We start from the raw sequence: 15,307 nt of genomic DNA, 5'->3' as shown, positions 1-15,307 counted from the left end.
TAAAATATATTTTCCTGTTTCCTGTTTTGCTTATTTTATTGTGTATTTTTTCCCCCCACTTTGTTTAAGATTAGGCAGAGAGAACTGATTTCTTTAGGTAATACTAATCTCTAATGCCTTTTGTCAAGCAGGCTCCAAATACACAAGGCATCCTAAGAAGCCTTTCTAAACTCTGCCATGCAATATTAAGGCTATTGAAGGGCACTAATGTGTTTGTGTGGGGTTTTTTTTTTTAAAAAAAAAGGGGCTGGGAGATGAAGAAGCGGTGAAAGTTAAGCTACAATACTTTTTAAATGTCATGTGTATTGTTTTAACAACTACAAATAGCAGGCACTGAGGGGCTGAGAACTGCAGCAGATTAAGGGGGTAACGCTTTTTTAAAACTTTGGAAAACTATAAAAATGTATTTGTTTTGTTGGGAATTTTCTGACAGGTAATTTTTAGACTGCACTGCTCAATGTTTTGTTTTAGTATATTGATACTAGATTTTTATTGACAGCATGTCTTTCAACTTTGTGCATTTGTGCATTGTGGATATTATGTTTTACTTTGCTGCTTATTTTTTAAAATCCTTAGACATTTACAATATATAAATTGATTAATTAAATAATTAAAAACAAATATTTCCCTCTGCCACAGACCTGATGAAGATTGTCCCTCCAAAGCTGATATTTGCATCAGGAGGAGGAACTCCCAGTGTAAGACTGAACGGAAAAGAGGTTGGCTGGGAGATTATAAAAATGGATAAGGGAGATTATGGAGCTAGTTAGAGTGGTAGATGTTATTGGGAAGGGAAAGGAATGAACTATTAAAAGCAAGTGGTGGATGCAAGTCAATTCTGGAGGAATGATATGAAGAAAGGACAGGACAGAGACAGAAGAGGTGGGTAGAGGAAAAGGAATAAATGTAAAATAAACACTATCCTTTCTCTTAATTACAAAGCTAAGAATCTGAAGCTGGGATCCCCTCATGCAAATTAAAGGTCATTTGCTCATCGCACAAATATCTGCTTTAATAAAAATAAAAAGGACTGATGCATGTTCACTTGGAAGACTGCACTAATAAGTGATCAGTTTCATATATTAACAAATCATTGGAGATACAACACTTCTGCATTTACTCTCACATTGCCCAATGTCACCTCAAATGCAATGCTTTTCAATGAAAGCACCACACATTCATCAGTGAGTCATCAAGCTCTGAATCATCACAACGTGAGAAATAAAAAAGGATGTGAACCAATGCTATGGATTGTTTGCATTTGCTTTTACCTAATTTGAATGTGTTTTGGAATGTCCTAGTTCTTCCACAATGGATTTGAACCTCACGGGGCAGAGTACAATATTAGCAATGGATGCTTCTGCTCGAAAGGATAGTGGAAAAGTGGTTGTGATCATGAAAAGCAATAATTCATATAAATAAGTGGAAAATAACAGTAAATAGAGCCCAGGTTAGAACAAGAGAACACTGCTTTTTCCAATAAAATGGATAACTATCTTCATAAACACAGACAGAAATTTATCTTAAAAGTTTATAAAGAAATCATAGAATCTTAGAGTTGGAAGGGACCATTTGTGGTTTGTGGTTGCCAGACCCCTTTAATTCCACGATCAAGCAAGTCTTAAAATATAAACTAAGCTAGTTTACTCATGAGGTGATTTCCTGGTGGATGAACCATTATGAGAAACAAAGGAAAGGAGCTCTGAGGGAGACGGCAAATGTGTGGGGTCCGTCTCCTAGCCCCAGCCCGCAGTTAGATGGAAGGACAAAAGCTGGAGTTTAGAGCAGAGTTTTCAGGGATGTGACCTAGAAGTAAAGCAGGAGAGAGCACAATGTTTTATTTCCATTTGAATCCAAGGCTGTGGCTATGGGACAAACAAGAGCCTTGTTGGGTGTTAATGCTGTGAACAACTCCAACGTAGGCTTAGGTTGTATATATGTGTAAATAAAGCAACTATCTTAAAGACACCACAGTCTCTGCTGTGCCTCGTTTCCAAAAGGAAACATTGACTCTGGGCAAGTGCCTTGAACCCCTGGAATCTTGCACTGCTCAGAGATTGGGAAGGCGCGCAGGAATATTATTAACCAATGAGATCAACATTTTCTTGCATGTTTTGGAATATGACATGTGGCACAAAGACAAAACCTTGACACTGCAAGACAAGAAAGATACTCAAGAATATTTTCCCACAAATCTGATACTAACACTTCAATCATGTTTGTGCAAACTTCTGGAAACAGAATAGCATGCCCTAGCATGAGGGATGAGATACAAATACATCATCAGAGTTCCTAAGCACGTTAAACTAGGATGTTCTAGTTACCTGAGCATATTAATGTTCTGCTGCTAAATATGTGGTACCTGACAATTGTGAGCTTTTGGGATTCATAGGTAGGGGTTGTTTAGGAAAAACCCTCAAGCTCTGCTTTTTCAAAAGTGGTCAAGAAGACATTTTCTCTCCCCCCTTCCCTGTGATTTTCTGGCCTGTACGTTACTGTTTTGGGAGGGCATTCTGTACTCTTTCTTTCTTTCTTTCTTTACCTTTTTCTTGAGTGTGAGGAATTGAGAAGGTGAGAAGAAAGACAAAAGTGAGGAGGAATGAAAAGTTCACAACTGGGTGTGGATGTGCTTGCCATTCTGCCTCCTCCAACTTAATGCAAGAGCTGTTCTCTAGGATGTCCTGTTTTAGCAATCATAATAAAAAGGTAGTTGAAAACATACAAAGGATGGCCCTGCCTGCTTTATTTCTAGGGTGCACGTGAGACATTATCAATCACAGCAAATGCTTTCAGCCTATTGTTTGTGCAATTCATCATTAAAAACATGTACTGTGGTCAGCCTTTGATAGAAACAAATGCATTCTTAACCAGGTTGCCTTATTTCTGGTTTGTGTGATCTGCTACCTGCCGTGTGCACCTGGCCCACTTTCAGCCGCATAGGTGACTTGCATGTGTGTGACCTGAAAAAGAGGTGAATAAAAGTCTTGCTTGCCTATGTGCCCTGGCCTGCCATCACCAATTCAACGGGTCAGTGGAAACAAGACTTCACATCTTCCCAAAGCAAGCCAGACAGACTAGGGCTTTGGAGGGGCAACATGGAAGATAAAAGGCAACTCACTCGCTTTGCTGTCACTACTGCTCAATGAATAGGAGGCTTTACTGTCACCTATAAATGGCCCTGGATCGAAGTCACTTTTTCCACATGAGGCAGCAAAGTTCGAGCACAGTCCCTGCAAGTTCCTGCTGCTATTTTCTGGGACTGCGCTGGCCCCTCAGCTATGTGCCTAGGCATGGCAAGCCTCCTTCCATGCCAAATGCCCACCAGTCCATCCTGGGAGCTTGGTACCAAAAAATGTACGTCCCACTAAGCTCCCCTGAACTTTGCACTGGAGAGGTACACAGAGCCACTCACTGTGACTCTTTTACTTCCCTTGTTTTATGAATAGAGGTGACTTCCAGGGCACGATACCTCTGTCTTTGTTAATTTCATACCACACTAAAGTGGGAACTGAGCAAATGCAGATGCAGTCTCCTTCCAATACACACTCTGCTCCCTAGAAGACGTTTTCCTGGCAATTGACCGAGTCCAATATCAGCAACACACCTGCCTCATTAAAAGCCTCACTTTCCGGCTCATACAGATTTGCATTCCTCTCCAGTGTTTGCCTGGCGCACAACCCGCAATTTAACGCGTAGGCTGGATGGATGCAAGTGGCATTAGAAAGGATAAGACCAGCAGGGGATAATGTGAGCTCCTCATGTGAAAGAGGCTATCTAGGACTCTCTGTCCCCTTTTCAGAGAAAACTCTGCCTCTTTTGCTGAATTTTTTGCCTGTCTATAGATGACATTTGGAGGCAGCTGTCCTCCAGTCACTTTTGTTGCAGAATTGCAAAGATTCCCCCTTCGAGGGCTTTTAATAATACAGAGATTGTCAACCCCTGCGTTGCTAGACCTTGGAGGGTTGGGGTTTGCTCTAAACTTCTTGGAAAGATAATAATTTGAAGGAGAGCGCACGATAATTCTGCTGACTCGGGACAAGGCGTTCGCCTAGAAAACCTTGACTCTCCTCCCTGTTTCTCCCATCCGTCCCACTGTTCTTCCCTTTCCCCTGCTTTTCCTCTCGCTCTTCCACCGCTGCTTTCAAACAGTCGAGAGATACAAATCACGACGATTCCCTCCCCTCACCCCCGCTCCCCACAATTCATGTGCAATAAGGAACTAAAAGGGAATACTAAAGAAGGAGGGAAGCCAGGAGGGAAGATAGCAGCGCAAAATGCAATCGATCGATCGAGGAAAGGTACTCACATGACTGTGGAGCGAGCGGCTTTACACGGACTCTCAGAAAGCTGAAGGTCTCCTCTCGGCCCGTTTTTGTTTGTAGCTCGTCCTCTGCGCAGCTCCCGCAGCAAAGCGATCAAAAGCTGCAACACCGATCGCTTTGCAAAAGGGAACAAACACGGGAGGGTTTGTATTACTCCAGATTCTTGTATGTAGCCTATAAATAGCGAACTTTTAGATGGAAGCAGCTAACAAATGAGAAGAGAAGGCGTAATTTTGCACGGAGACACCCCCCCCCCCTGCTTTCCGGGGCAGTTGCTGGAGCTGAAAGTTGTGGGTGTATTACAGCGAAGGAACTGGGCTTGATCGTGATTATGAATGTAGAATGTGTGGGGTTTTTTGTTTTGCTAAGCTAGTGGCATTCTGCCTCCCCTTGTTGACTACTGGTGCCTGGCAAAAATGTATCCGAATATTGCCGATATATTTAGAATAATAATGGAGATGGGGAATTTGTATAAAGGGGGGCCCTATAAAGCATTAGCTTTCTCGTAGGTTGAACTTGAAATTTTGAAAGCCTGTGTTCCATATATGTGTCATGAACCCACTGAGTGACCTTGAGCAAATCACCCTCTTTGAATCAGTCTTCCATCTGTGAAATGGGATTCACATGGCTATCTCACATGGCTGTTGAGAACACAGCAGGAGTATAGAAGTACTAATAATTGGTGAACTCATCCGCAGCTTATTTGGAATAGGAGTAGGAGAGAATAGATGCTACTGTACAGATGACCAATATCTTCTCACTAAGTAAACTTTGGGACCACACAAGCGTAGCGTTTGTCTATTCAGGCTAGAGTCACCATTGTTATAGGGCACTATTTGGTGGAATTGCCCTAACGTCTTCTGAGGATGGGACTATCTTTCTTCTCCTTCATTTACGTTAATAGATTCTGAAGTATTGGCGTTTTCGCGGGGGGGGGGAGCTTCCCCCTCATCAAGGCGGCCCGTGGCTCACCTCTGGGGGCCATTGATTTCCGAGAGCTGGAGGGACTGGCTCCCTGTCAGCGGCGGAGCTGCCGCTGCTAAGGATCCTGAGCCCTGCAGCTCCGAGAGGGGTTTCCTCCCCGTGACAGGTAGCTGTCAGAGCTGCCCGGGTAGAAAGTGCTGACCTGTCTAAAGAAATGCATCTGCGTCTCTGAGAATTTTCCGGACAGATGTTGCCAGTTCACTCCGCGGAGGCTTCCATCAATTTGCGCACACTGAGTGGAGTTGATGACTGTTTGGGTTTGGCAGCGGCGGGGAGTTGTGTGTGTGCGTGGATGTGTGTGTGATGCCATCAGACATCCTGTGGCACCGACTCTCTGGGAAATGTCCGCTCCTATACAACAGGGCTTCTCAAGCTCCCTCGCAGCCAGGCTGTGCCCCACAAAAACTAACGCTGGAAAGTCATGAGGAAAGATGACTTTGAGTTCCTTCCCCTGTGGGCTTTTCTCAGCTTGGCTCCTTTTAAAATCATACTTTTTATCTTTCTTTTCTTCCTGCTTCTTCCAGACTTTCTTTCTTTCTTTCTTTCTTTCTGAAATTTGTTTTATCTTTTCCTGTTATGTGTCTTCCTCTCTTTTTTGTCTTCTCCCTTTCCAGATTTTCTCTTTTGCTTCTCAATTTTCTCTTGCTTTTAATTACTGACCTAGCTTATTTCACAGCTCCCAAGGAAAAGCATGCAAAATCACTGAGGTTTTAAGGTACATCAGTGAACATGTTACTCATTTTAGGTCAAAGGCATAATTCATTATTTGAAAACTATGGTTCTTGTATTCAAGCCGCCAACCAGTGAACCTGGTTTCAAAGCAGGTGGCAAGAAACTGTGGATTAAATATAGTAAATCCATATGGGTATTGTTATTTTTTCAAAGAGACAGAAAGATGCTTACTTTGACACTTAGCAACCTGGATTCCATTCAAGGTCATGGTCCTGTGCACAGTTACAGGTAAGTAACTACGTAGGGCTGTGACTTTAAAGTAGTTTAAAATATGAAACATGACTCCCACCCAATTGTCAAGACTTGGAGAGAACATACACCCAGGAAATGTGGTCGTGTGCCCTCATGCACATGTGCGTATGCAACATCAAAGAAGAATATGTATGGGCATATTTAGGGTTTGCAGACCCCTTGACCCAAAATAAACATGCATTTTTATACATTTAAAAACCTGACCAGACATAACTTCTATCATTATTAAGATGAGCATTTGATGATTTATAAGCAGGAGGAACTTTAAAAGAGGGATTTTGTAAAATTTCCAGTTGCTTTTTTTCATATATATCCCCCTTCATTTTCTCTCTCTTTCAGACAGAGAGATTTGGGGGCAGGACACTGATCAATGAATAATCCTGTCTGTATGGAACTTGTTAAACAGGATAAATAGGACATTCATCTAATTAATAAACGCTACAGTGACTCACACTGATTTACACAGGATTTAGTACACATTTTTGCATCCTTGAGAATGCGTTTTGTGCCAACAGAGGGAAAGCCGGCCTTCTTCTTTAGTAAACTTTTTGTTGGCCTGTAATCTGAATCTATCTATAGGACCAAGGTCAAGTAACTACTAAAACAAAAACCCCTCTTGTGTTATGAGGAAAACTGCAACTGTAACACCCTCTTCCCATTTGGGAGAAGTGGGAGAAGAATTCCTGTTTTCTCTCTGTGAACCAAAAGACAGAGTAACACGCAGCAGTCTCCACATTAGAACAATTCACCTTTTACTTATCTCTTATTTATTACATAAATAGCCTCTTTAGAACTTACTACCTTGTGTTCTTTCACTAAATAAGAATATACCCAACTTTAATGCTGCTTCTCCACCCACTACTTACCATTTGCAAGATCTGTATTAAATGTTTATAAGACCATACTGCACCTAACAGGACTTGGTTCATTTTGATTGACAGCAGGTTGGTCTTGTGGGCTGCTAATCCTTGTATAGCTTAGCTTTGTAGCCCGCCCGCCCGCCCGCCCCATTCTCTTTTCCAAGTCAAGTCTAAGGAAACCTAAAAATTGACGCTTTAATACTCCAAAACTGTGTGGGGGGCCAGTGTTTAGCTTGCAGTAATTATGCAGAATTTAAGTTTATTCTTCATGCAGAATCCAAATTAAAACACCTCACTTGCAAATATTTTGTGATGCGATTTTAGCACACAAATGAAAGTTTAAAAGTTTTGATGCAGGCTTGTGCTAATATTATTCTTGATAAAAGCTGGAAAATAGAGGGCACAGATTGTTAACTGGAAATGGATTATTATTTGGGTGTGATAAAAATGAAGGAAAAGGGCAATAATTCTGGTAGAGCACATGTTTTTGCATGCACAAGGTCCCAAGAGCATCTCTAGCAAGAAAGACACGTAATGGGGGGTGGGGGGACCTCAGACTCTGGAGACCTCCTGCCAGTCAGAGTAAATACTAATGGCTAGATGGACTAATGGCACAGGGAACCTGCAGCCATCCAGATGTTGTTAAACTACATCTTCCATCATTCCTGCTCACTGGCCATGATAGCTAGGGTTGATGGAAGTTGGAAATCAGCAATATCTGGAAGATTATGACATGTGTCCCTAAGATAGGCTGGGGATGGCTGGAGTGTTAGGCAAAGAGGAGGTGTGGAAGGGTTAAAGTATAGATAATAGATAGATAATAGATAGATAATTGCAAGAAAAAGTAGTTTAAGAAAGGGAGAAGGAAATAAAGATAGGATGGAGGAAAGACTAATGTGGGGACATTGATAGAACTGGGAATAAGTTTGAGGGAACTCAGGGAGGTGTGTTATGAGGAATAAATGCAGGTTGTCCTGCCCTATGTCTGTTGAACCTGGGATTTTTTCACCTAGAATCCCTTTTATTGAAAATTAAAGGATGAAAGCCCATCAACCTAGCTACCTTTATCAAGAACTATGGGCAAAGTTTAATCACATTGGCCATCACCGTTTGAAATAGCGGCATGCGTTTGTGAACAAGCCATGACAGATTTTTATATATATATCACCCGATCTCGCCTCAAACACTACTTTCAACAGAGGCAGTTGTGTAAAATTTCACTCGTTCTACACAAGGTTAATACAAAATAAAACTGAAATCTAACTAAAAATACTTAGAAACATGGAGCTCACAGAGCTGTTCATGTGGGATGAAAATTTGTATATGACATAATGAATACCACCCCCATCCACCGCATTACCTGCCAGTTCTCAAAGCATGCTTGGCTATTTCTTCCAAGGAATGAATTTTCCATTTTTTTCATACACAGATCCATAGATCCATCTGGAACCCCTAGTAATATGGATTTACATAAACGAGGTGCAGCCTGCTGTTACCACTAGACATAATGGCCAAACATATTGTGATGCACTTAGGGTGACTTGAATCCAGTGAGATCTTCTGCATTGTACTATATGCGGATCTTCTGTCATGAAGAAAGGGACGGATTGTACTAGAATATGAAATAATCAAATTGGTTTCTTCTCTGAAACCAGAATCAGAAATCTATACTTTTCAAAAGTAACTGTATTTCAGAGGCAAAACTTTTCACAAGTCATCAAACTTCCAGGCTCTTTCTCACACAAATTTGAACTAACACCTGCGTCAGCTCTAGGCAAATGAAGGGCAAAAGTTCTGAAACTGGACATTGCAACCCAGTACTGAAGTGTAACTGAAATGCAAACAGCTCCTGTCCTCAGATCCAAATGAGACTGTTTTGTTATGGCTTGTTTTCTGAGTTGATTAACTTTTTACAGTCAAGGAGCAATTAAAGATTGCAGGCACCCAAATATCATGAGGGTACTATTAGATTTTGCTTTTTCAAATGTGATATGAATAATATTATTTCTTTCTATCCACCCATAAATTATCCTATCTCTGTGTTACTATGTATTTCTTTTTACCTTTCACTCGAGAATGGAGGCGTAAAAAGATGCAGGGGGATGTTAACACAGGGTGGAAAGATGAGAAACTTAATTGCATGAATCTTTGCTTCAAGTGGATTTTTTTAAAAGCTTCTAATACTTCCTCAAGATAGTTAAAGACATTGTTTCCAAAGTGTGCTGTTTAAACAAACTTGATGGAAAGGAAGTTGAAAATAAGTTCCAGAGATGGACCAACCTGCTTTATTTATGGGGAACATGTGAGACATTATTTAAACCTGGAGGGGGACCCTTTTATAGACAATCCTTTGATAGAAACGATTGTCATTTTCACTAGATTCCCTTATTTTTGGTTTGTGTGATCTGCTACCTGCCATCTATGACTGGCCCACTTTCAGCCCCACAGGTGCCTTGCATTGTGTGCATAACTGTGTGTGACCTGAAATGCAGGTGAATAAAAGTCTCACCTGCCTACCTGCCCTAGCCTGCCAAGGTCAATTCAACGGGTCAGCGGAAACAAGGCTTCACGTCTTCCCCGACCGAGCGAGGACAGACTAGAGCTTTGAAGGGGCAGCGTGGAGGCTAAAAGGCAGCTCACTCGCTTTGCTGTCACTGCCGCTCATTGAAAAGGAGGCTTTACTGTCGCCTATAAATGGCCCTGGATCGAAGTCACTTTTTCCACATGAGGCAGCAAAGTTCGAGCACAGTCCCTGCAAGTTCTTGCTGCTATTTTCTGGGACTGCGCTGGCCCCTCAGCTATGTGCCTAGGCATGGCAAGCCTCCTTCCATGCCAAATGCCCACCAGTCCATCCTGGGAGCTTGGTACCAAGCAATGCGAATCCCACCACTCCCACCCCTCCGCCTGAACTTTGCACGGAGACGGAACGAAACACACACAGCCACTCACTGGGGCTCTTTCGCTTTCCTACTCCTGCCCTTCTTCTTTTATGAATAGAGGTGACTTCCAGGGCACGATGCCTCTGCCTTTGTTAATTTCATGCCACGCTAAACTGGGATCAGAGCCCAGGTCCCGCAGATCTCAATTCTGCTGCACACCCTGCTCTCCAGAAGGGTTTTTCTGTCCCTGGCAATCGTTTATATCCCTTTTAAGCAACACACCTGCCTCGGTAAAAGCCCCATTTTCCTGCTCAGATTTACATTCCTCTCCAGTCCGCCCTGTCCCACCGGCACAAAACCTGCAATTTAACGCGTAGGCTATATGCAATTTGGGGGGGGGGGGTTACTTCGTTGTGACGGAGGGGGATGCTTGGGAATGCTTGAAAAGCAGAGAAAGCTTATACATTTGAGAGGATACGAGGCAGCGCATGGGTACTGGCTAAGGTTCTTTTCGCACTCTTCTACAGGCTCCCTGGGGCCCTCTTTCCTCGTCTTCTGAAAGAGTGAACTTAAGCCTCCTTTGCAGAATTTGCAGCCTGTTTCTTTATCATATTAGGCGGCAGCTGCCCAGTGCCCACCAGTCATTTTTTGCTTGCGAAGTATCAGTGATCCCTGTAATCCTTGGGCTTTGGTTCTCATACGGATCTTATCCGTCCGATATTGCCCAATTTTAGGAGGAATGTCTAACTGCCACTATCAGGAGAATTGGAACGAAGCGACACATGGTCATTTTGCTGCACGTTCTCAGCTGATTTAGACTCAGGAGACAAGGTAGTCACTTAGCAAACCTTTCTCTCTCTCTCCGTGGTGCCTTCCGTCACCCACTTTTCATTTACTATACCCCCCTCCTCCCCTTTCATAATTGCTTTCCGCTCACCAAGAATACAAACCTTACACATTTTTGCGGGGCGGGGGTCATAGGGAGGTACTCACATGGCTGTGCGGCGAGCAGTTTACACGGACTCTCTGCAGCTTGGAGGTCTGCTCTCAGCCCGCTTTGATTGTAGCTCGTCCTCTGCGCAGCTCTCGAAGCAAAGCGATCAAAAGCTGCAACACCGGTCACTTTGCAAAAGGGAACAAACACAGGAGGGTTTGTATTACTCCACGTTCGTGTGTGTAGCCTATAAATAGCGAAGTTTTTGATGGAACCAGCTAACAAATGAGAGGAGAAGGCGTAATTTTGCGCAGGGAGCCCCCCTTTCTCTTTGGAAGATTAAACCCCCCAGGCAGTTGCTAGGGCTGAAAATTGAGGGTGTATTGTAGCAAAGGAATTGGGTATGGTGGTGATTATGCATGTGTTTATTGAGGGTTGTTAGGGTACTGTCGTGCTTTCTCGAGACATGCGCGCGGGCGCGCGCACGCACACAAACCACATTTGCTTGAGACTGACCAGAGTTAGAATCACTAACTGCACTTCAAAAGTTCTTAATGATAAAGGGATGGGGCTGAGAAGAGTGGGGTGAGGCACAAAAGGGTTGTTTAGAGAATGTGGCGGAATCAAGACTGAGAGATTCTGGGACAGCTGAGTGAGGGCTCTTTTAAATCAGCCCGTTCCTTTAATTCTGCTTAGGAACCTATAAGCCCAGAGGATGCATTACTGCAAAGCACTTCGCAAACTAAAATATATCTTTTATACAAAAATAATTTCCCTCCTACCCACTTTTTTATTTTTAAGCGTCGGACACAGATCACTCTTTGTCCTTCTTATTACAGAAATATCCCCATCTCCTGAACTTGGGGGCATTTCGCTGACCAGTAACTTGGCACCAAATAAACTTTTGGAACACACAAGCGTAGCGTTTGTCTATGCAGCCTAGGCTCACCATTGTTATAGGGCACTATTTGGTGGAATTGCCCTAACGTCTTCTGAGGATGGGACTCCTACTATCTTTCTTCTCCTTCATTTACGTTAATAGATTCTGAAATATTGGCGTTTTCGCGGGGGGGGGAGCTTCCCCCTCATCAAGGCGGCCCGTGGCTCACCTCTGGGGGCCATTGATTTCCGAGAGCTGGAGGGACTGGCTCCCTGTCAGCGGCGGAGCTGCCGCTGCTAAGGATCCTGAGCCCTGCAGCTCCGAGAGGGGTTTCCTCCCCGTGACAGGTAGCTGTCAGAGCTGCCCGGGTAGGAAGTGCTGACCTGTCTAAAGAAATGCATCTGCGTCTCTGAGAATTTTCCGGACAGATGTTGCCAGTTCACTCCGCGGAGGCTTCCATCAATTTGCGCACACTGAGTGGAGTTGATGACTGTTTGGGTTTGGCAGCGGCGGGGAGTTGTGTGTGTGCGTGGATGTGTGTGTGATGCCATCAGACATCCTGTGGCACCGACTCTCTGGGAAATGTCCGCTCCTATACAACAGGGCTTCTCAAGCTCCCTCGCAGCCAGGCTGTGCCCCACAAAAACTAACGCTGGAAAGTCATGGGGAAAGATGACTTTGAGTTCGTTCCCCTTTGGGCTTTTCTCAGCTTGGCTCCTTTTAAAAATCATACTTGTTTATCTTCCTGCTTATTCTAGATTCTCCCTTTTCTTTCTTGGCTAGTGCCGTCACACACACCCCCCTCCATCCTTTTAAGTTCTTGTGGTTTTGTCATTTCTTGCTCCCAGAGCTTTGCCCCTCTGTTTGACTTTCCTGAATTTGAGGAGTTTGCTTCTGCATCTCCAAAGCAGGGTAGCCTATTCCCAGCTGTCCCCATCACTTCTGGCTTTTGCAGGCAACGCGTGTTTTCCTCTGCCTGTATGGAAGTGGCGCACTGAGTGTCCATATCTAGGACCCATCCCCTGCTCTGGGGACCTTTGACATCCCTTTCAAACGCGCCCGCTTCCTGCTGCGCACAATGGATACACGCAGTGCTTATCTTCACAATGGCCACTGTGCGGATATGATCAAAGGTAGAGAAGAGATTGCTTTCAATCTCTAGCGTGTGTATACAGTATTAATTTAATGTGCATCATATATACCGATTATGGATAATAAACTGTCTGCCATAAACACACATGCTAAGAAGCGATGATTATGTTTTTCAGATGTTCGTGCACTGAGCGCTTTTTGCTTGGGAATGAAGTCTGTCACCCCGCTGCTCTTCCGTGCAAAAGGGTTCAGGAAGCAGGCTGGAGAGAGCCGTCCGCAGTCCCCTGCTGCTCCCCTCTGTGCTGGGCTGGGGATATTAAATCGTTACTTCTGGCAGGCTCCGAGATGCTCTCAAGTGGTTTTTAGTCTGGCGCTCTGGTCTATCCATATACATTTCCAATCTCATGGCTCATAAACTATTAGCAAAAGGATTTCATCATTCACCTTCTGTATCCTACAAAAGACAGAGGGGTAAAATATACTCCTGGTAACAATGAGAACTGAGCTAGGTTTAAATCACGCCGAGCTGGAGAGCGAAGCCTCCGCAGTTTCAGGGTCCGTGTAAGCCTTCCCCTCTGTAGGTATGCCCATCTATCTAGCAATCTAGCTTTTCGGATGAAATTGTGTCCCTTTCCTCTTTTCTTTTTACCCTTCCTTTTCCTCCCCCCCCCCCCACGGTTGTGCACATTTGCTTTGCGCAGAGGCCATTGTTCAGGAGAGATCAAGTGGCGGGGAGAGAGGGAACCTTTTCTTGAAGCAGGGGGTCGAAGAGGAGCATTTCACATTGTGCATGAAACGAGAGGGGGAGACTTCCAAAATATTCATTAGCAAAGCTGAATAAGGAACCGCAGAGCAAGCCCAAGCAGGTGCCAGGTGTGTCAAGAACGTGTGGAAGTTACTTTGCTCCTCGCAAGAATCTGATCGACCCAGCAAGCGCCCGAACACAAAGGCAAATGTTGCTGCTGCTGTCATTCCTCCAGACAACTGATGGGATGGTTTTCCAGGGAGCCCAGAGAAGGAGCCCTCGGGGCAGAGAGAGGGTCACCAACACAATTTCGAGATACTTCAAAGCTACCCGCCGATTTGTATTCGGATTGAAACATCACCAGGAAGCCATCGGGTTGCCTGTGCCCCCTAAAAGTGAGAAGAGAAGAGTTGGGCCATGCAAACTTGCAAACACAATGAAATGCTGTGGGAACACATGGAGGGCAGTGGGATGGGGGGCAGAGCAGGGCAACCAGAAAGCTCAGCCCAGAGGACATCCAGGGCTAGGTTTCAGCTAGCACAGTCCAACTGGTTTCCTTTTATTCTTGAAATGGTCACTCGCCTAGCAAATGTATAGAAACAGAAGGCTCAGATACGTGTGTGCCTCCAAAGCGCGCAAGCAAGCAAGCAAGCAAGCAAGCAAGCGCACAGGCCCCTCGAAGTGCATCACCTGCGTAAGAAAGAAGAATAATTTCAAGAAAATAAAAGAGAGGCCCCCCCGCGCAATGAGCCTCCTTTCCTTCTTCTCCTTGCTTCCCAATGGGCTGCAGCCACATTCACACTGACACAGGAAAAAGCAGTTGGGGAGGTTTAAAATCAGGAAAGGCAGCGGGAGAAAAGAGGCACCACCAACACTTAGCAATTTGGGCAGCGCACGCAACAAAAAAATTATTTGAGCGAAGTCTCAGGTCATTTTCAAGAAACAGGCCAATGTTCTCCGGCTGCTTAATATACATGGTGTGGGAAATGGCAGGAAAACCCACAGCGAAGGGCTAGAGCCATAAAGAAAGGAATCCAAATTACCACTTAATGTCCATATGTATTTGGGGGCCAAGGTGGGTAATGAAATAAGGTACACTTCAAAGATAAGGTTTTAAACTTTATATAATGACCTCCTTTTTTTGCATCTCAAGTCATTTAAAAGGAGTGGGGGAGGGTGTAAATAGAGACTTGCATGATGCAGTGGTTTTAAATACATATATATATTATTTACAGGTACTAAATAACTGTGTGGGCTGAGTAATTAAGCACCGTGAGGGAAAGCAGCAAAGTGACTGACCTTGGGTGACTTTTTAATATAATTAAGACCTCAACCTGAGAAATATCTGCATTATATATATATATATATATATATATATATATATATATATATATATATAGCACACACGCATACCGTATACATACACACACACACAAAAATACCTGCTACACCTCTTTTGGAGCATTAACTGAAAGGGGTTGGTATGTGGTACACTTAACACTCTTTCTTACGACAGTTATTGAAAAGGGTTTTGTTTTGTTTTGCCCTGTTTCACTCACCACATTAATCAAAGGTGGATTAAAAAGATCAGATCACTTGAAAAGGTATCTGTTCTGATCGCTCTGAA

General features: G+C 43.8%; 1 protein-coding gene across 11 annotated transcripts in view; it reads right to left on the bottom strand.

Moving 5' to 3' along the window:
• Positions 1-11,205, bottom strand: part of ESRRG (estrogen related receptor gamma) — a 476,442-nt gene extending 465,237 nt beyond the window's left edge. For 3 of the 11 annotated variants that reach the window (XM_083494563.1, XM_083494545.1, XM_083494573.1), the window contains exons 1-2: positions 11,023-11,150; positions 4,307-4,437 (exon numbers count right to left, since the gene is read on the bottom strand). Coding sequence is in view for 2 of the 11 variants with exons in the window: in XM_083494569.1 (XP_083350695.1) it covers positions 4,307-4,437; positions 10,312-10,332 (152 nt within the window). In the remaining 9 variants the exon portion in view is untranslated. Of the gene's footprint in view, positions 1-4,306; positions 4,454-10,311; positions 10,375-11,022 lie in introns of those variants that run through there. The other 8 variants (XM_083494553.1, XM_083494561.1, XM_083494541.1 and 5 more) reach the window with 6 other exon arrangements.
• Between the last annotated feature and the right edge of the window lie 4,102 nt (positions 11,206-15,307).

The sequence above is a fragment of the Podarcis liolepis genome, assembly GCF_965112155.1.
Source record: "Podarcis liolepis genome assembly, chromosome: 3".
Lineage (NCBI taxonomy): Eukaryota > Metazoa > Chordata > Lepidosauria > Squamata > Lacertidae > Podarcis > Podarcis liolepis.
Note: the sequence above shows the minus strand (reverse complement) of the source record. Positions and strands in the feature narration are given on the sequence as shown.